This window comes from Podarcis melisellensis (assembly GCF_964234715.1).
Source record: "Podarcis melisellensis genome assembly, chromosome: 5".
In the NCBI taxonomy this organism is placed as follows: Eukaryota; Metazoa; Chordata; class Lepidosauria; order Squamata; family Lacertidae; genus Podarcis; species Podarcis melisellensis.
This window is the reverse complement of record NC_138537.1, coordinates 43,474,550-43,496,679: the sequence shown is the minus strand read 5'-3', so window position 1 is coordinate 43,496,679 and position 22,130 is coordinate 43,474,550. Positions and strand designations below refer to the sequence as shown.

Below are 22,130 nucleotides of genomic sequence, written 5' to 3'. Positions count from 1 at the left end.
TTCATTCTTCTTCTTCCATCTGATCATGAACAAAAAAAAATGTATATAAAAAGCAGTAGCTGGGCTCTCAGTTTTGTGGTTTTTAAAAGGTATGAAAGCGAAATTAAAATGAAAGACTCAGGCCTTTAAAAAACTCAACCCACACCCACTAAATCATAGTCAGAGTAGACCCTACTCTAAACGGTCTTAAGTTCATTTATTTTAATGGATTTGCTGTGAGGACGACTAACAGTATCACGCACTGTGTGAAGAAGTATGAATGGCGGAACACCTCGCCTTCCCACCCAGTCTTGGAGGACATGTTCCGCTTAGGTGGGGTCGTATAGCATGAACCTGGGGATCGGGACCACGAAGGGGCCCATTGGAAAGCCGTCGCCGACCCATCAACTTGACCCTCCATGCTCCATCTTCATCTCGTCCTCCGTCTTGCCTGCTAACTACATTAGCCCAGGCAAGTCCATGGACGGTGCGCGACTTAGCAGACTGGGCGCCCAGCGTCTGCGTGCTGGGCCTTCAGTTGACGAGGATCTCAAGAAGAAGGAAAGGGCCTCTTCCTTTCCTTTCCCCTACGTGGCTTTTAACAAGGTTCTTCATTCCCTGCCCCGCCACCGGCTGGGTCTGGGACGCACGCGGTGCTAAAAAATAACGGGGCGCAGAATTGCGGCCGCGCGGATAATGCGCTGACTCAGGCGAGAGGTTGCGCGGGCACTTCGCCGTCTCCCCAAGCGCCAGCGCTCTGACTCTGCTGCGCAGACGACTCGTCTTGCTAGGGTCCATGGGTGCCTGGCGGGGCTCCCCGCTTGGGTTTGGCTGGGAAAGAAACTCCTTTTCTTCTCCCTCCCTCCCTCCCTCTTTCTCCTCGGCTGTCATTCATCCAGCTTCTCCGTGCTCCAGCCAATGGCGGAGCAGGGCCTAGCAGCACCAGGCTTTTGGCTAACATGATTGATGCCCTCGCAGCTAGGCGAGAGAGGGAGCCCACGGGCGCGCACATCCCCCCACACCCTCCCCCTCCCCCTTCCCCCAGCTTTTCCTTCCTCCGCTTCCATCCTCCTTTTTTTTACCTCTTTGGGATCAAGTGAAGCGCGACCAGGAAAGCTGCGCGTATTTTGAAAAAACCTCTCGCCTGGAAGAAGGGAGGAGGAGGTGGAGGTGGTGGTGGAGGTGGTGGAGGGGGGAGGGTAAAAGTCGCCCTCTTTGGGGTGGCTGTGGGCCCAGCATGGATCACTTAGGGGCGCACCACCTCCACCAGAGCCACGCCGAGCCCATCAGCTTCGGCATCGACCAGATCCTCAACAACCCGGACCAAGGCAGCTGCATGATCTCCAACGCGCGCCTGCAGGACGTGGCGGACTACGGCCTGGGAGGATGCGTGGTGAGCAGCGCATACAACCCCATGGCCGGCCACTACGGCTCGGCCACCGGCGGCGGAGGCGGCGGCGGCGGAGCAGCAGGAGGAGGGTCGTCCTCCGCCGGAGGTTACAGCAACGGCGGGGCTTGCAGCATGGCTTCTCTGGCGGGGTCTTACAACATGAACCTGGGGGTCGGGACCATGAACGGAAATAACCTCAACGCGGCCGGGGGCGTGATCCGGGTGCCGGCGCACAGACCCCTGACCGGAGGCGTCCACCAGCCTCTCTCCACGGCCGTGCCCACCGTCCCGTCCGTGAACAATCTCACGGGGCTGACTTTCCCCTGGATGGAGAGCAACAGGCGCTACACCAAGGACAGGTTCACAGGTGAGTGGGTCTCTTTCCCTCCTGCTGCACACCTGCACTAGTCTCCCCCGTCGCTCGCTCACTCGCTCTCCTCTCTCTTCTCTCGCACCCGAAAAACAAAAACAAGCTTACTGGCTCGGAGATGGAGCGTCCCTTCTCTGCCCCTAAGCAACAAACCTACCGGGCAGGCCTTGGGCACGATTTGTAACTGGTTTAATGGCATCGATTGGCGTGATTTATAAATAGCTTTGATTGATTGATCTTAGATTTATGGCCCACTAGAGCGCTCATATATATGCCTGGGATTTGGCGGTAAAAAAAGAGAGGCCTCCGTAGTAGAGAACTTTAATCACATTGATTATCATTATTAAATTGGCTGTATTTGACAGCACTGTTATCCCGAGGTTCTAATGTTGTTAAAATTTCCAGGGAAGAAGTAGGCTTTCACCCTCTCGAGCTATTCAAGTATTTCTCCCAGAAATGGAATTGACATGCTAATAATCCAGACTTTGTTCAATGACATTCATAGAAGCTGAGGTCTCCTTTATTTTTATTTTTCAAGTGGTGGGGTGATCCAGCCCCAGTACTCACGCGAATGAATTTATAAATGATGCATTCCTACTGTAGCTGGATTCCCCCTCGCATGGCTATATCTCTCTATATCTCTTAAAACTGTGACAGATTTATTTATTTGAAAGGCTATAATAAATGCTACCACTAATAGCAATAATAACCACCACCACAACAGTAACTTATAATGTGGTCAGGCGAATAGTGTATGTGTGTAAAATATAACATTTTGGCCAAATGATTATGTTTATAAAAAGTAATAATAATTCATCTACCGCCGAAAGAACAGCCTATTCCAATGTTCAAGTAACATTTTAATAACCTTCACGACTGTTTTCAATAGATTATACAGCACACGTGCGCGTGCCTTTATAAAATTTATATACAAATACACATATACATGTTCCCCAGCCCTAGACAGACGGCATTACGTGATACTGATCTGTAACATAAATAATGAAAAGGGGCAGGATCCAGCTGCGAATGGCAGGGGCGAGAGTGGCCGATCAATAGTCTGGTGTTGGGAACTACTACGTCTTCCTTTTGCGCCTCCTTTCGGATCCAGTCTTTTCTCGAATCTCTGGCCTGTAAATGGAGAGATCTGCGCTGCTGTTATACATGCACGAAACAAATACATGCCGATCAAAATGTATATTAGTTCAGAGGCAGATCCGTTCGAAGGAGAACCGCCACATAAACCGGTGGCTTTCGGAACATCTCGGGGATTTCCTGCCCCGCTCCCCTCCCACTGCAAACAATGACGGCCATAATATTTCAGTTTTAATTTAAAGAGTGAAACCCGAGCTTCATCAATAAAATCCCCATTATCTTTCGCTTGGAGAAGGATAGGATTACCCCAAGGGCTGGCAACTTACCTATCTCCCGGGGGGTTGTAAAGTTCAAACCAATGACTGTTTGGAGAGACCCAAACAAGACAGATGGGCAGATAAACACCCGCGCAGTCGGGGTCTTTCCACCGAATAGAGCGCGCCCACCGCGCCGCGCGCGCCGAGGCCTGCGATCCGCGTTGGGTTTGAACCTCGAACCCTCCGCCCCGCTCCGGTTTCAGGAGGGTTTCCTGGATGTTGTTATTCCACAGCAGGGAAAACGCCCCAAGGTGGGGAGAAACCGGGGGTTTCGTTGGAGGAGCGAGGAGAATCCCAGGAGCAAGAGCCGTAAGAACTAGTCTTTTATTACAGAAGACCCAATAAAATATAGAAATGTAGATGTTATCTTGCATTCCCTCTGCAGCCTTTATTTTATTTTATTAAGTATTGCAGCCATGATTTCCAGGCCTCAATGAGACGGCTGCAGTACGCGTGGTTCTGTGCCGCTTGCTTTTAGAGCACGATTTTAAAAAAGGTTTTTTTTAAAAAGCGCAGTCTGATTTATTCATTTATTTCAACGAGAGCGCCTTGGGCTCCCTGGTTTGTTCTTCCGTCGAGGCTCCTGCAGCAAGTTAGAGGCCTACCTCTTCCTCTCTCCCCTTGCCTTCCGCTGAAAGCATTCGGGCAAAATAGGAAAATTGTTGGCGTTAAACTTGAGGGAAACACGTGTGTGTGTGGATTGGGAACTGTGCGATAAAATATACGGAGCGTTTGGTGGAATTTATTTTCCTCGCTTTCCTGTGGAACGCTTCTTTAATATTCATAAGCAGCGCAATAGCATGCACGTTTACTCGGAAGTAAGGCCCGCTATGTACAGTTTCACTAACTGTTAGGTAAAAAGTGCATAGGATTGCAATCGAATCTAGCCATAAATAAAGATATTTTGAAAGGTCTCTTAAAGTCTTCGGATTTGCCACTAAACTATAAATCAGCGTTCACATATCCTAGGAGGGGGGGGTACAAACACTAAAATAAACTCATTTCATATTTTTCACCTACCGTCTTCCCCTTACTTCCAACTTATTTCCAGTTCTCCCAATTCAAGCTTACAGTATGTATTTCGCTCCATGCTGCCCCTATAAATGCCTGGAGTATTTTTGTTTGTAAATTAAAGGAGAAAAAAGTACATTAGGCCTGAATAGAGAGGTGTTGGAGGATCGCGCTGTTAAGTGTCCTATTTAACAGAATAATTCCCAGTCAAACTTGGAGCCAGAGGCAACACTCCAAAAGGTCCCGTCCTCAACCCCCAAGTGACTCTTAAATCCTTTTGTTTTCCGCGTCGGAAAGTTAATGTAAAAATCTTCCCACAGTGGTTTTTGGAAAACATCTTCCATAGGAAAGACTAATCACAAGGGAGAGGAAAAGTTGAGAAAGCAATCTAAATAGTTATTTGGGGGGCTTGCTTGTTTTTGCTCTGTTTTGTTACTTACATAGCAGATTGTTGTTGCCATTTGAGAATGATTTCACGCCAGCATCGGAAAGGTCGGAAAACAGGCCACATTGCATCGATTTAAAATCAAAACGACAACGTATGAAAAATCAAAAGAATATCTTTGATTACGCGGCCCATTTCCCATTCCTTCCCCCTCAAACACACGCGCGACTCATGCCACCCGCTTTTTACCTAATAATCTCCGTTCGTATTCTTAATAGTTTTTACGAGCATTCCTTTAAAAGCAACCCGCAGGTTTCGTGTGCGTGTGAATTGTATTTTTAAAATTAAACAAGCAAGTGCTCTCAGTATTTCATGAAACGCTCTATCGATTATATCGAACTGCATCCGCTTTAAACACAGTAACACCCAAAGAGCAACGTAGTTTTTCGGGGGGGCGGGGGGAAGGGAGAAGTGTAGCCCAATTCTAACCACGCTCGTTCTACACTAAGTCCCACGATGGCTGCAGTTCTGTGCGCACTGATTCGAGAGTAAGCGCATTTGCATTGAGTGAGACTTAGTTCATTGGTAAGCCTTACAGCGCAATCCCGAGCGTCTTTCTTCGGAGGGTGTCCCATTGTATTCAATGGCTTTTTCTAGCTTAGGGCTGAGGTTTACAGCAGGGATGAGTAACCTCCAAATGTTGTTGGGTCACCACTGCCATCATCTCTGCGCATTGGCCCGGGCCTGATAGGGGCTCCAGGATCCCCAACCCTTACAACTTTACCACCGCTGCTCATAGCCTGACGCTCTGCACCCTTTTCTTCCGAGGTAATTCGACCCAATGTTTATGACCCAGTCCTACGTTTTATTTCGAAATAAGCCCCATTGATTTCAGTGGGCCTTGATTCGTGTGTTGAGAATCACCCGTAGCAACGTTTTCGGGGGGAAATAAACCAAGGTGGTTGGTAGGGAAATTGCCTGAAAGTCAGAGCTGCTTCAGTCTTTGCAAAATTAAAGCCTTCGGGGGCAGGAGCGGGTGCGGTGAAACATTAATAGGATTTAATTGCTGCAGTGATTCGTGACTCCTGCGAGGCCCAGATGAGTTTTGTCCTCATTTCGCTCGCGGTGTTGCTCTGCGCTGGCCTCCGGGCTAGCGAGGCAGCAAAGCCCAGCCTTAGAGGGTAGGATTAGCCAACGTTTTGCACGATTACATATGTATTTTGAAAAAAGTCGCGCCCGAGTCCCTCGATGATCATCCATTTACTGTCATGTTGCCCATTCCGGGGTGGTTGTTGTTTTATTGTTGCTTTGCGGGGGGGGGGGCGGAATGCTGAACCCCCAGAAAGTGACTTCTAATGCACCAATCTGAGGTGTTTCACCCTCGGTCACCTCCCCAAAGTCAGCTAGGGACAAACCCTTCTCATCCTTGATTCCCTATCTGGGAAAAGGGACGGAGATGTTTTGTGGATTGTTCCACTGGTCTCAAAGCCTTCGATAAATGTGCCCTGTGGACCATTCAGTCTAGTTTTGTCTTACTTCGAGGGGTGAGGGGGAAAGGGAAACCCCAGTTTCAGTCTTCAAGGGCCTGTCTGCTTGTCTCTAGAATATCCCATCTCTGGAACTCCTTTCCAACTCGTCTCCCGGCCCACCAAGAGCCCCAAGATTAGATCTGAAGTCTTTTCAATATCCAGGGGACTAGTCTCGTGGCTAGTTTACTAACTTGATAGATGTCGTCGTAGTGCTCTACATGTGTACGTCTATACCCAGAGGCTCTTGGGGCGATAGAAATAAATAGGATGATGTAAATAAAAAACTGGAGAAGCTCAGGCAAGTCGAGATCTTCGGAGAGAAATTTGGAGAGGTTTCCACTTTCCCCTTCGCAGGGCTAAATGAAGAGAGGGTGGGGATTGTGGGTCATAGCGTGTCTTGAGGGGAGTGGGGGTGTCTGCCTCTGTGGCTGGGATTTCCTCCCGTGCTCTCCTCGACCCACCTCGGCCCAGCCTCGCTCTCTGACTGTCTGTCTGTCTCTTTCTGTCTCTCCTCTGCCGACGCTTGTGGACCCCTCCTGATCATGTCGCCGCTTGCTTCTTTGCCCCCACCCCCACCCCCGCCCGCCCTGTCTCCCCCTCCAGTGGCCCTCTCACCGTTCACTGTAACACGCCGTATAGGTCACCCCTACCAGAACCGGACGCCCCCCAAGAAGAAGAAGCCCCGCACCTCCTTCACCCGCCTGCAGATCTGCGAGCTGGAGAAGCGCTTCCACCGGCAGAAGTACCTGGCCTCGGCCGAGAGGGCGGCTCTGGCCAAGGCACTGAAAATGACCGACGCGCAAGTCAAGACCTGGTTCCAGAACAGGAGGACAAAGTGGAGGTGAGCGGCCGAGGCCAGGCCTCGTGTGTGTGTGTGTGTGTGTGTGTGTGTGTGAGAGAGAGAGAGAGAGAGAGAGAGAGAGAGAGAGAGAGAGAGAGAGAGAGAGAGATTCTCCTCTTTGCAAGCGTGAAAGGGCCCTGGGATGCGCCTGGGCTTGCCATCTGATCTAAATATGCTCTCCCCCCAAAAAAAGGGGGGAACCCCATTAACTCTGTCGGCTTCACTTTCCAGCCAACTCCTACATTAGGATGCAGAGCCAGGTAATGGTACCTCCGCTCCTGCTCTTTGCCTTCCTCTGGGGTTTTTTCTTCCTTTTGTGGGGGGTGGGGGTGAGATGGGCCTTCGGGGTTGCCTGAACCTGCCTCTTTTCCCTGAGGTGTGAGCCAGTTGTGACTCAAGCCATTATTGGCGGATGGGATGTGTGTGTGCGCGCGCGCGGCCGCGCGACAGTGGCGCCATTGTATTGACTCGCAGTGTCTTCCGCGCGCGATGAATGGGAGGCTATTGTTCATGCTCTAAGTGGTTCTCCGCAGCCTTGTCTGCACGTGCAGCTTGCTTAATACATGACGACCCTGAAGTTTGAGTTGGTTGGGAGCAGCGGAATACTTTTGCCCAGGAAGTCATATCTGCAAGCGGAATCAGTATTAAGGGACCTGTCTATGACACCTATTGAATTCATGTCTTCCTTATCTATACCAATGTATATGCGCGTTATTTAAACCCTCTGTTATCTCTGCCTGCCGCGTGTTCCTTTCGGTTTTTCGTCGAGCCAGTCGCTTCCACGTTTGACAGCCTCTTGCATTCTTTTCAGTCCCCGTTTCAGACCTCTTCATAAGTCTCGGATGTCCCGAATTTTACACATCAGACAAAAACGCTTGTCCACAACTCCCCCCCCTCCGTGGATGTTTTATGATGAAGCAGATGCTGGCATCATCTATCTGCCTGCGCTCGCCCCCTTCCCCCAAGCCGTGCGCCTTCTAAATTGTCACGTGCACAGCCTGTCTCACAATTTGCCTTCCTTTCAAAGCGAGAGAATTTGATGGCCTGCCACTGGAAGGGTTAATGGCGTTCCAACCTATCTATCCACTGACCGCTTTCCGGGGGGAGGGAGGGGGCTCGGAGGTGTTCTTGCGCTTGGCCTTTTCAAACAAAAGGATCGGCGGGAAAGAGTCTCGGGCCCGTTGCTATAGTTGCAGAAACAAATCAAGAGGCATTGTATTGAGAGGGTCCAAGTGTACATCCGGCCGTCGGAAGTGAGCGAAGGTTCCTGGATAACTTTCTGAAGGAGGCGCTTCGCTAATCTTGGTCATGGCCAGGGCAGCATGGAGCCGAGGTGCAGGAGGCCCCTGCCAGAGATGCTCTGCAGGCTGCATGTTCTTCCTCTGTCTTCAGGGACCGTGTAGAAAAGAGGCCTCATTTTGCGCGTGCTCTCTTCTTCTCAACAGAGCATTTAATCGGATTCAAAGTCCTGCCCCACCCTAGGAAAGGAAAGGCGTCGCCCCTGGGTGTTTTTGTTTTAATTTGCAGGAGATGGTTAATAGTATTATTAGCACTACTACTATTGCTACTATTAATAGTGAGAGAGCCGCCTTGGTGTAGTATTGGACGCAGGGCCTGGGAGACCAGGGTTCAAATCCCTGCTCAGCCACTAACCTCACTGGGGTGATATTGGGCGCACCGCAGCTGTTCAGCCTAACAGGGTTGTTGTGAGGATAAAATGGGGAGAAAGAGAACCATGCATGGCTCCTTGGAGTGTAAATGAAGCAATACATAAATAATGGGTATTTTGGGGAGAGGGAGGAGCGCGCGAGACCAGCCTGCCAATCAGAAGTATGATTCTGAATTAGACTGCAGTCCAATCCGCTCACGCTTTTCTGGGAGTCCCATTTAACGGAACAGAATTCACTTCCGGATAAACGTGCATAGGATGTCACTGTTAGGTTGCAAATCTATCTGGGAGTAAGCACGACTGAACGCGGCAGGACCCATTTCAAAGGAAACCATGGCTAGGATTGCGCTGTCGCGGGTAAGAGAGCAGCAGGACGAATTCGGAGTACAGTGGTACCTCGGATTAAGTACTTAATTTGTTCCGGAGGTCTGTTCTTAACCTGAAACTGTTCTTAACCTGAAGCACCACTTTCGCTAATGGGGCCTCCTGCGGCCGCTGCGCCGCCGGAGCACGATTTCTGTTCTCATCCTGAAGCAAAGTTCTTAACCTGAAACACTATTTCTGAGTTGGCGGAGTCTGTAACCTGAAGCGTATGTAACCTGAGGTACCACTGTAAATGGTTTGCCCAGGTGAGAAGGCATTTACATGAGTTCAAGGGCCTCCAGGGAACCAGCGTTTTTCAGAGTCACTTCCTAGAGAGAGAAAAATAGAATCTTATAATAGAATAATAACCCTGAGAAAGTCTGGGTTTCCAGTTTTAATATAAGAAACTATACATGGGGCGGGGGAGTCTCCCAAAGACTTTTACAGTGGCGGTTACAAGCGCTAAGCGCATGATAAAACGCCAATGCCCTTTTTGAAAATGGGCGTTATGAAACCAGCAAGTTTAAACACGTGTTTGTAGAATGCGGAGTTAAAGCCTTTTTGAGGGGTTAGTAAAAAACAAACGGGTGGCGTGCGGGTCACGGCTGTGCCAATAGCCTCTCCACTGTCTTTCCACAGCTAAAGCTCAATGGTAGAATGCCTGCTTTGCATGCAGAAGGGCCCAGGTTTGCTCCCCAGCATCTCCAGATAGGACTGGGAGAGGGAACTCTACCAGAAATCCGGGAGAGCCGCTATCAGTCAGTGTAGACAATACTGAGCAAGGTGGACCAAGGGTTCAAGGGAACTAGGGAAGCCGGGAGCCTTCAGGGGTACACGCTTGCTTCCAGATCACGCGTGGAAGCCTGTGCTGAACCTTGGTCCCTTCATACCTTCTGCCTTTAAGAATATAAGACGACCCCTGCTGGATCAGACCCAAGGCTCATCTAGTCCCAGGGGTGCCAACTTTAATAAAATATGGGGTGGGGGTGGGAGTAAGACCCTTCCCACATAATCGATCACATGCCGTTGTGCAGGCACACCATTTGAATGGCAATGCCCATCAACGTGGTGGTGGGGGGGGAGAGGACGGCCCTCTCAACATCGGCCGCTAGGCTCTTATGTCTAGTCCAGTGCTGTTAGTATAGTGCCCCCCTCCCGAGGCTCACAAGAAACCAGCAAGCAGAACCTGAGATCAACAGAGAATAGTCCCATGAGCCTCCAGGACAAGCTTCTGAAGGCAGGGGTGGAAAGAGTTCTTTCTATAGCCTTCCTAGTGATCTACAACCTTCCGGATCCCGTGGAATCCTGTGCCCGCAAAGGTTCTCTGCCGCCCTTCCGACGTGCACCTGAGGAAGCCGGGGGGAACAGCTACCCAGCGCGACTCCGCCCCCCGCGCCCGCGTGTTCTCATGAACTAACAATCGGGTTTGAATCTTAGGAACCCGGCGTTTAAAGCTCAGAAAAGTGGTTTGCGGTTTCTTAGTCTTAAATTCGCCAGACTAGACAGCAAACTTTGCCCTCACTGCGAATGTAAAAGCAGAGTCGTAGCTATGGGGCGGCTAGCCAGCTGTTTTGTTTTGTTTTGTTCTGCCCCTGGAGCCTTCAGAGGGGCGCCATTGAGGCTCCCAGGCCCAGTTTCTGTGTGTGCATGCAAATGCGCATGGATATGTACCAAACTGGCTCTTTGACCCGAGTGCAATAAAGCCTAGTTTCGCCCTTGGTAAAAACAAGGTAGTCCTTTCCCGAGCAAGTCCCCCTGCCCTGCCCGCTTCGTTTTGCGGTGCTGACATTTCACAGCACCCAAGAGATTTCGGCCCTAAAACCCACCGACAGAAGATGTATTTGAACGCTTTCAAATGGGAGCTCAATGCCTTTCACATGAAATATCACTGGGCATGATAAGCAGTTTAAACTTTTTTTTTAAAGTATTGGGAGCAAGGATAGATTTCATCAAAGTAGATTTGACGTTTTTGCTCAAAATGAGTATATTCTGCGCTAAGTGAGCGGGCGGTGGAGGTTACTGTCGGAATTTTGCAGTTCTGCCAAAGAAACAAAAGTCTTACGTCCTCAAAGTGAACCATTATTGTTAGCCATTAAATGGGATTGAACGAACTATGATGTAAAAGGACATATAAAGACAAGAATTTGCTTTAAGTTTACGCGATCCCTTCAGCGGATACTAATTCTCTAGAAATATGAATGTTAAGATAAACAACTTCGTTAAAATACAAATTATTATTATTTGATTTATTTTTACAACTGAAGCAATTACAATGGGAGAACAACTCTCCGGTTTAGAATAGGGGCTTTGTCCCTATTATGCTCCCCGATGTTGCAAATGTCCCCTCCCGCTCGGCCAGATCAAAATCTGCTTGAAGAGCTTTTCCTTCCTGTAGACCAGAAATCCTCTTCATCCGTTTTCAACCTTTCCTTCAATTTATAGTTTTTAAAAGGCTGGGGGCATAATTTCGCTAAAGTAGAAAGGAGTAAGGTATTAGGGATTCCATTAATCCCCCAATAAACGTCATCTCATAACTGAGTGCTTGTAAGATGAATGTTCCAAATGTTGTCTGTTAATATATTTTAAAATAGTTATCAGTATGTGTTGAGCTATGTATGTAGGTATTTCAACTTTCTGGGTGACTTGGAGGCACACTTATTTCTCCCTGGGTATGATTGTGTCAGATTGCAGTCTCACAATTTTTTCAGAACAACAAAACTGATCCTTGCAGTATAATTCCCTTTGCATTGGCTTCAGTAGGGTGAAAAACACTTCTTTCATGGTTTATTCTCTCTCTCTCTCTCTCTCTCTCTCTCTCTCTCTCTCTCTCTCTCTCTCTCTCTCATTGTAAACTTTAGGGCTGTGTTCATATTAAAATATGGGGTGGCTTTCATCTAAGTTTTACTCAGAATACAACCACTGAAATTAATGCATCTAACTTGCTCATTGTCATTCGTTTAAATGGCTCTACTCTGAGTAAAAGCTGCTTGCATACCACCCATGGTCTCATAGAAGACAACTCCTAGGGGCCGAGGGCATTTCAGCCCCCAATAAAATAGTTGAGGAGCAGGGCCCCCAAAAGTTGATGGCATTGCCAGTGTGCCTTGGGAGTGATTATGCAGGATGGGGCTTACCTGCCCCCGCCCCATATTTTATTCAAGTTGGCACTCCTGCATGGTCTCATTAGGCACATCTGCAACAGTAATCCACTTTAGGGCAGACAGGGCAGTCTATATGGGGTTTGCTGTAGTTGTTATTTCACACTGAAGGCTCCAACTTTATGAATATATTTCTATTTATTTAAAAATACGCATCCTGCTTGTTTCGAAGACATAAACGGAAGTAGCTGAAAACAAAGCACAAAATACAAAATCAGTTCAAGATTGGTGACATGCATTAAGCTGCGATTCAAGTTGCAAAATCGGGAAAGCGACAGCTCTAAAACCACACTACAAATTGAAAATTGGGGGGGGGGCTTGGTAGTTCCATCCGCTTGGAAGTCTGGAGGGTGGTGGGAAAGGGAACTCTGTGGCAGGAAGCCCCTAAGCTATGGCGTTCCCTCTCCACGAAGGTGCACATGGCCCCTTCATTCTACAGCTTCCCAAGAACGCTGAAGATGCATATTGTTACCTTGGCCTTTGAGGCTTGAAATGCATATTTTTTAAGGACCCAGACAATACTTCTGATTGGGAATGGTTTTAACAGGTTTTTATATTGGGCGCTTACATTGTTGTAACCCACTCTGAAACCTTATGGTGAAGGGCGGGTGAGAAATCCTATCAACCCACAAATAAACAAACGGAGCCACAGGATCAGAGCCAGTCAACAGAAAGCGAGGAAGCATCAAATCAAAGAGCCTCCTTTTAACTTGCTGCCCGAAGGGACGAAGTGCTGGAGCCGGATGGACCTCCCTGGGGAGGGCATTCCATAAAGGTAGTATCACAACTACCTTTGACTTGTGGCGCTGTAATATTTTACCGGGTCAGGCAATTGATTAAGCTATTAGAAGCTTGACAGCGGACTGCGCTATTAATGGATTGACTCCAAGCCAAGGTGCAACCTGATCTTCTGCATCGAAGGCAAGGCCCACTTGGGGTTTACTCGTAAGGAAGCGTGCATAGGCTTCCAGGACGAACCTAGGCAAGTTTGAAGTGGTAAATCCCACTGAACGGGACTTAGCCCCAAATAAAGTGTGTTTAGGTTTTACAGCGTTTAGCTTAACTGACAGCGATGAAACTTAGTCGTGACTCCTTTAAACAGCCTTAGACTTCTCTGGGACTTAGCTGCCGTGAGTCATGTTCCCCAGATTGGTGTGGGTGGTGGTGGAAGACGGCCTTTGCTGCATTTCCACCGGTCCCAGCGCAGCCTGGGCGGGAATCCTTCCCTCGAGACACTTAATCTCGGTGCTAGGAAGGTTTGCTTCTATCTGCATATTTGCAATTAAGGCGCTGGACGTTCTGTGGCGGAGCTGTAACTAAGCTGCTCGCTTTCCGTTTGCAATCTTGAAACAAATTGGGCTGGGACGCGTGGCTCTTGCTTCTTCTTCCGTCTCTCCCTCACCCCCCCCCGTCTTCCTTCCTTCCTTCCAGAAGCCCGGACAGCGCTTCTCTCTTTCTGACAAATTACTCCTTTTTGCCCGCGCCAAGTGATGCTAACTGAGAAAAATGCCCCGCGCTGAAATTAATAATCTGTTTTTCACTAATTATCAAAGCGAGGAAGCAGGGTTGCAATTCTCTCCGAAGTCAAAACAATATTAAATATGCATCAGGAGTGAATTTGTGGTGGAAAGAAAGCGAGTGCATTATTCATGCGGTTCTTTCCTGAAGCGGAGCTAGGCTGTAAAACTCCTTTAGACCTCTCTCCCAGGCGTGGGTGCGAAAGGTGCGCGCGCAGAGAGCCCGATCCTGACCCATTTCACCCCCCTTTCGTCATGCGTAAATGTGCCCACCGAAATCAGTGGGGAGTGCCAAGCGCCAAGATTTACTTCTTTGGCTTTTATCTTAGTTGTGCGGGTCTAGAAAGTAAGTTCCCTGACTTTAATTTTTGTTCTAACCGGTGTGTTTTCAAATGAGCTCAGAGCTCCTTCGCTGCTTTGCCTTCGCCAGATGGGCCAGGACAGCAGCACAGCTAAATTAAAAGCAAAACGGTAATTACAAGACAAGCACCCGTTTTTGTTTCGTTTTTTAATTGGGCAGGTCTTCCGCAAAGTGGGTCCCTGAATGTGTTATTAAAGAGGAGCTTGAGGTGACTCCTGGAAAATTATTCCTCCCTTGCCCGCGCGTTCCTTCAATGGCACGTTTTAAAATCTGATGTCAGGACGCGAGCAGGTGGCAATTAGACGGTGGATAAATAGTTATTTAGAGGCCGAAGTTAAGCAGCGTTCAGGGCCCAGTGCAGTCAGCGAGATGGAGTTGTGCAAGTGCCCTCTCTTCCCATCGAAAACAGACCCTCTTCCCATCGAAACCAGCAGCAGTTAAGCATGCACTCTGCTGTGGTTGGTTTGTGCGCGTTGCTATTTACGTTTAAGAGCGGTTCTTGAGTGACTCCAGCAAGGGCCTTGGAACTCAGTGGAACTTACTTTCTTTTTTTTAAAAAAAAATATTAACAGATTTTTATTGGGTAACAATAATCCATCTAAAGTCTCTGTTTTCAAGTCTTACAATCTTCCATACAGGTCATTCACTTTCAGAGTGAGACTTATACAGTTATAGGCAGTAAGTGGTCGGGAGAAGAGAGGAGAGAGAGGAGGGAGAAGGGATATTTTAGGATCAGGCTGTATTAAAAATGCTGTATACCTACTAATCATAAATCATGGCAACTTTCAACTGATCACCATAATCAACAACAACAACAACATACTGTACCCAAAGGAGCCTGGGATGCAGGTTACCTCTTTGGGCTCCTCCAGCCTGGAGTATACGTAATATGGATTTGAAGCTGCTTGTATCTCTCTGTCCTCATCTAATTGGCAGCTTGCACTCTCCCTATCCCATTAAATTTGGATTTTGTTCACCAATGGATAATTCAATAAAGGAAGAAAATACATTTCACCCAACTGAACTCACTGAAGCTTATTATGTGGGTGGGTTGTTGTTTTTTTACATGTGTGGTAGAGTTTCCCTCCGTGGTGTCTATCACTAACAAACCCCCTTCCATTTTGTTTCCATCAGTCCAAAGAAAGGGATGTAGTTTGCCTTTTTGCACCTGTTGTTGCTGAAGGCATGTTCCTGGTGTTTCTGTTTCTAAAACAGCTCTTTTGTGCAGAACTGCTCTTGCAGAAAACATCTGTATTTTTTAAAAAAAGGAGGCAGGGAAGGAAAAGGGGGGAAAGGAAGTGGGCCTTTCATGCAAGCAACTCCAAATCCTTGCTTGGCATGGAGCAACACACATATTGTTATTTTTAAAAAAACACACACCTTTTTTATTTTTTACAAATCTGGTGTATTAAAAACGTGTGTTTCAAAAATAATAATCTTTTTTATAAAAAAGAAAAGAAAAGAGGGAATATGCACAGGTAAACAGAGATTTTCAAATGAGAAGTGGTCGTTTTCTTGTGTTTCTGAGAAGCTAAAATACCTACTGTGATTCATCCCTTTCACTTCCCTGCTCTCTGTCTCTCTCACTCTTTTAGTACTAGTAGCAGCTATCTATAAATATTCTAAGGCTGCTGGAATCATTGCAGTCAGTAAGTGTTTAATATTATTACCAAAACTGTAATGGACTTTGCACTTGAAGCACTGTAAGGAGATCAATACTAATAAAGATAATAAAAAGGAATCTTCTATAGTTTCAATATAAACAGAGTTTTGAAACAATTTTTTACCAAGTGAAAGAGAAGAGGAGGGAGTTGATAGATAGTAGACTCAGTCAGGTAACCTCCTACAATTGATTAGATTGGTTTGATAAAAAGATGGGAGAGTCTCTTTGGGTCATGCAAGAGAGTGAATGAGCAATGGGTGTGAGCCTGGCATGTCCTCATTTGCCATCCTGCTGATCAAAAATGTAAAGGAATGTTGTCAAAATGTGTCACAGTGAGCCCCAGATTAGTGGGCCCACTTCTGGGGAAAGCTAAGCAAGTCTATGCCTCAGTTTCCCCTCTCACCTTTTGCAAGCCTGGTTTCACAGTGTAGATATTGGGCAGAAACCTTTATGCATAAAAGAGGCCTAAGCATTTTTACTGGACCCATTTTACTTGGCAACATCAGGAAGAGATACAGCAAAGATGGCTCTGTCCTGAACTGTAGACCTGGGAATTGATTTCAGTGTAGTCTAAGCACATAATATTTAATAGTTTTTAATTGGCTTATTAATCTGGCATCACAATTGATGAAACGGATATCATTTTTAAAAATCCAGAACCCACTTCTTAAAGTAAAATTTAGGCAAAGGATTTGTAATTGCTGTAAAAGGGAGAAGGAAATTGGAAATAATGCCACAGGGAAACATCTGACTCACTCTTTCACCGGAGAGAAGCTCTGTTGAAAGTCTTCAAGAACTTGTAGCTCAGTGGCAAAGTATCTGCTTTGCATGCAGAAGGTCCCAGGTTCAAATCCTGGCATCTCCAGGCAGGGCTTCCTGGGAGAGATCCCCTTCTGAAAACCTGGAGAACCACTATCAGGAGACAAGATTGAGTTAGTTGGACAAATCGGTGGTCTGCCTTGTTGAAAAGGAGCTTCCTATGTTCGCCATACCAGGCCTTGTTTAGACTTTGTGAAAGAGATGGGAGGTGAGAGATTCTTTATAATCTGTCCAATCTGTTCGTTTGTTCTCTCTCTCTCTCTCTCTCTCTCTCTCTCTCTCTCTCTCTCTCTCTCTCTAACAAAACAAAACAAACAAAAAACCCAAACCATTCTCCTTTAACGTTTCTTCCTCTTCTTCCTCCATCTTTTCTTCTTTGCCCCTCTCTCTCCTTCTTTGTGTCTTCATCATTCTTTTCCATTGTTGCCTACAATCATTAAGATCAGGCCCACTATTTGTTTGAATTCTCAGTAAGTTCTCATGACGCTCCGAACAGGGATTTGCTGTGCTACTCTTTAGACTCATTGGGCCATGAACTTTCACAATACCTCAAGTAACTTATGAAGCCAGCAAATGGTTTATGAAACTGTTATTATGCCACAATAGATCTGTTGGACTGTGTTCACTAGGGACCTTAGAAGAACCCTCCTGCCTAGTCAACAGTAATAGCTCAGTACAGGCATATCTTTCACTTTCATCATGTAAAATTATTTAAAGCGGGTGTATAAATACTTTGGGAAACTTTCCAAGTGTCATCCAGGACATTGCCCTAATGACCCGAGCTCATCTACATTCCGTCCAGTCATAAGTGACATCAATCTCATTCTAACGCAATGCTCCTTCAGCTAATGTGTTCTATGCGATACCTCCATTTGCATAGGACGCTTTCAGACAGAAGCATTATGGGAGCTTTACATTGCAAATGTGTTATTTAGATTTTCTATGCACACACTTGGCACATGAGACAACAACTCACTGTTTTTTAGTTTTAGGTTTCTTTATAGGTATTCTGCTCTTTCCTATCCATATTATGGACTCTTAGCTTGGAAGTCCTAATCAACTTTCTGGAACTTCTGATTAAATCCCATTGAATTCTTATTCTTATTCTTATTCTTAAGATCAGGATATTAATATGGATTCAACTTTGTATCCATTTATTATTTATTACTTAAATGGGAGAGGAATATGTACTGGGTGTAAATACTTCATATTTATTCATAGATGCTAACAGGCTATGAGACCTTTTGCCAAATCTCCTCTAGTTCAGAGGATTCTGTCCTGAATCTTCCAACATTCAACTTCTTTGGATGTCCCTGAGTATAGAAAGGCTTATACTTTAATCCTTGTTGAATCCATAGGTTCAGGGAGATTAATTAAATTCTAACACTTACTGGGTCCAGGAATTTAGAAGTGTCTACCACCCACAAACTCATAACAATAGTTATTAGAACTTATTGTTGGCATTCTTACTTTTTTTTAAAGCAATGTGTTGCTCAGATTTCTTTTTGGCATCCTGTACTGTCCACTGGCACTTTTGGGGGGTGGGGGGCGCGCAAAGTTTGTGTTCCTTTCTGTTATCTTCACCTGGACAAGATTTCGTTTTTTGTAAAGGAAGCCTTTATGTGAAGGAGATGCGTACCATCGTCACTGAAGACAGAAATCCTTTTCTGATATGACCAAGCTGACAAGAGTAGTTTCCCCAATGTTGATTTAGAGAAGCTTGGCAGTTTAAGAAAATGATTGTTGTGCTCATACATATTACTATGCTACCCGGAAGAAACATTTATCAAATGGTGGCATCAGGGTAGCCATTATTTCCTCCATGTGTACTTCACTGTGACTGCAAGTTTGAGGGCTAGGTTGCGAATGAGAGAGTGTCTTACTACAAAACCTGGGGGACTGATAATTCTCTTCAAGACCAACCAGGGCTTATTTTATTCCACAGAACTGTCGCCCCAAATATGCTTTCATGTAGGCCAAAGCTGACATTGAAAAGACTTTTGGGGTTTGAGCGCTGGGGCCGGGGGAAATAACCCTGTTTGCTCTTGAAGAGGATCCTCTCTCCCCAGGTACTGTAGTAAGCCACTCTCTCATTCCCAGCACAGCCCTCTAACCTGCAATTGAAGCATTACAGGGAAGTATGCTGTGGCATTGTTGAGTACGATTTTCTCAACCCAATCTGCAATGTGGAGATAAAATCAGTGGGTAGCATTGCAAGGTTGTTGCACTCTCTCCTCTGGAGCTCATCTGAACAAGTGTGATGTGGGCTGAAGCAGAAGCAGAGAGAGCCAGTGTGGTGTAGTGGTTAGAGCAGAGGTAGGCAACAGGGTGCCCTCCAGTTGTTGTGGAACTACATCTCCCATCATCCCCAGCCAGGATGGCCATGTTAAGGCAATTATGGAGTTTATTTTATTTATTTAGGCCTTAAATTTCTATACTGCCCTTCATCTGGGGCAGGCAGTTTTAAAAAACAAAAAATAGAATAACAACAAACAAAAACAACACTCCACTGCCCATTCAGAGTTTAAAAGGCAATCTAATAATAATAATAATAATAATAATAATAATAATAATAATATATTACTTATACCCTGCCCACTCTGGGCGGCTCCCAATAGAATATTAAAACCACAATAAATACATCAAACATTAAAAACTTCCCTAAACAGGGCTGCCTTCAGATGTTTTCTAAAAGCCATGTAGTTGTTTATTTCCTTGACATCTGATGGGAGGGCTTTTTTAATTAGCCAAAGGCTTGGGAACTGTAGTCCAACAACATCTGGAGGGCATCATATTGGTTTCCCCAGGATGTAAGACTAAGGCCAGGAAGACCTGAGTTCAAATCCTCATTTGACCAGGAAGCTTGCTGGGTGTCGTTGGGCCAGGCACAGACTCTCATCCTGACTCTCACAGGGTTGTTCTGAGGATAAAGTGGGGGCAGGAAGAACCACACATGATCCCTTGAGCAACTTGGGGGGAAAGGCAGGGTGCAAATCTTATAAATCAAGAGTACTGAAAAATGATACGGTCTGCATCTTTCTCCCAGGCGACAAACTGCAGAGGAGCGGGAAGCGGAGAGGCAGCAAGCCAATCGCATCCTCATGCAGCTCCAGCAAGAGGCCTTTCAGAAAACCATCAACCAGCCCCTCCAAGCAGACCCCATCTGTGTTCACAACTCCTCTCTCTTTGCCCTCCAGAACCTCCAGCCATGGTCAGATGACTCCTCGAAGATTACCAGCGTAACTTCTGTAGCCTCGGCCTGTGAGTGAAGCCTTGAGTTTGCCTGTGCATGGACTGTGGCGTCCCAAAATGGCTGCCCTTACCCATTGCCATTGGGAGAAGATCTATGACCCAGAAAAGGGAGTGGTGAACCAGCAACCAGATCGTGCCCTATGCAAGCAAATACTCTCTTAGTGGGCAAAATGTTGGCAGTATTTCAATAAAGGGCATCGCTTTTGCTACTTCTTCTTTGAGATTGCAAGGCCCGATTATGAAAATTCATGAAGGGTCATTTAAAGACTTTTCTGGGGAGAAAAGAACCTTACTGTTGTTGTGTTTTTTTAAAAAAAAATATTTCCAAGAGAAACCACTCATATAATTCAGTTTTACTGGCAATGTAGGATTTGTTCTCCCATTTAAACATTTTAGACTGATCACTTGTAAGCAAAATAATGACACCAGTTTGAATTGGAAATGTTTTTGAACAGCCTCTGCATCTTCAGCTGGGGATTAGTTTTTGTTTTTTTGCCTCTAAGGACAGTAAGATCCTGCAGATGAACAAGAACCTCCCTGTTTTCATTTTCTTTTTAATTTTCAGAGATGAATTCTTTGGGCTTCTCTCCTTTTCCTTATTTTCTCCCTGCTGAAGGAATGAAACCGGAATTATTGTTGAGTGTAAACATTACATTGCAAACCATTGTGTGAAGGTTGTGATCAGTTTTCCTGGCTACCACAGACTCTGCATTGATCAACTTATAGTTTAATAACTCTGAGGCATCTGTGGCATTTTTGCAGGGCTAATGCAGTTTCACTTGATGGATTATTTTGGTATCGTTTATGATGTTGTTCAATATTTTATTTACTTTTGGGTTGAGAAGTCTGCTTTGCCATGGGTGGAAAAGCCCTCTTTTCCCATTTCCTGACCAGCATTTCACAATTTTCTTTTCATCACGTTGAGGAAAAGCTTGTGATTAATTTAAGCACTTCTTATAGCAAACTCCAAGAATATAGAAAAGATATCTACAGCATATAGTTTTCACTTACTTTAACCTAACCATCACTGCCATTTTAAATCGGGTGATACACAGAGCCAGGCAATTTATCAGAAAAGAATATTTTCAGTGAGGTTTTGAAATGCATTCATCAGTTCCCTTTTTTATTATTAAGTTATGCACTTATAAGATGGTTTCTTTTTTCGTGTACTCATTTTCTAAAGTGTTTGTGTAATTTATGTGGAAAAAATTGAATAAAAAGGAGAAAAAACATCAGTCCAGGTTAGTGGAAAGGGCAAAACAAAATGAAACCCTGACAAGCTGCCCCCCCTCTCTCTCTCTGGTTTTTGTCCTAATTCTTCTAGTGAGAAATGAGCTCAGAGATTATGCAGCAACTGCCTGTGCAAGCTCTACTTGGAACAAACAGAAAGAGGACTACTGCATGTTCACCAGCATGCAAGGATTATGCATTAATTTTAAGCTCTGATTTCACAGCCTCAGTGTATAGAATCATAGAATTGTAGAGTTGGACCCCCAAGCCCCCGCAGTGCAGGAGTGTGCAGTTGTGTACCTCTTGACAACCTTAAGTTTGTGCTTAATTTCAAGCAATGCTGAGCATGAATGAATGAAAACAAACGTGTAGACTTTCAAATGGGATATAATGAAAGTAAAGCAGATAGGGCAATATGTGGAACTCCAAGGTGGTTGTTTTTTTAAAAAACACACACACCAGATGACTCTTTGAAATGAGAGTCAATCAGGTTTGCAATGCAAATGTAATAATACACAATACTGATCAGAACGCTCTTCCCATTACAAATGTTTTGCCTTCACTTTCCCAACACACGAAATGAGAAGACACCTGCTTAAACAACTTGAGAAGCTCAAGAGGCAACACAAGTCTCACATGTGAGGACAAAGGGTTGCATCCAGTGGAGGCTTTTTGTCTTGAGGAAACTTTGGTCTTCTAGCTGCTGCAGAACTACAACTCCCATCAGCCCTACCAAACATGGTTAGTGGGCAGGGATGCAACTGTAGTTCAGCAACATCTGGAGGGCCAAAGGTTCCCCAAGCCTGCCTTAGCAGCAGTGGTGGACTTTGGGCTCTCACATTTCAGTGGTATCTTGTGTGACACTAAATTTTGGCATCCCCCTCGTCCTCTGCTCTAAAGCAGGGGTGGTGAACTGCGGTCTACTCACAGAGTTAAAAACATCTACCCCCTTTTTTAGGGTTCAGGTCAAAGTTGTTGAGCTTTTTTTAGGAACAAGGAAGGCCGTTTGAGCCACTGATCTACCACGGATGTCCAGTGATCTACCAGTTCATGATCTACCTGTTGGACGTGCCTGCTCTACACCATTGTTGTGGCACCTGTAGTACCCAGTGCAGCTGAACCGATCACACTACCCTAAAACCACTTCTGTTAGCAGGAAGAAGCATTTCTGGTCACACATT

At 46.0% G+C, this 22,130-nt stretch overlaps 1 protein-coding gene across 2 annotated transcripts; it reads left to right on the top strand.

Moving 5' to 3' along the window:
* Positions 1 to 1,216: 1,216 nt before the first annotated feature.
* On the top strand, positions 1,217 to 20,905 carry TLX1 (T cell leukemia homeobox 1; the record flags this gene model as incomplete). Of its 2 annotated transcripts, none has more annotated exons than XM_081912252.1 (3): positions 1,217 to 1,736; positions 6,716 to 6,917; positions 19,514 to 20,905. In XM_081912252.1, 3 exons carry the CDS (start codon positions 1,217 to 1,219, stop codon positions 19,734 to 19,736), a joined length of 945 nt encoding a protein of 314 aa, XP_081768378.1. In that variant the 3' UTR covers positions 19,737 to 20,905. The 2 variants fall into 2 exon arrangements, with proteins under 2 accessions (XP_081768378.1, XP_081768377.1); XM_081912251.1 differs by having other exon boundaries at positions 6,680 to 6,917.
* Between the last annotated feature and the right edge of the window lie 1,225 nt (positions 20,906 to 22,130).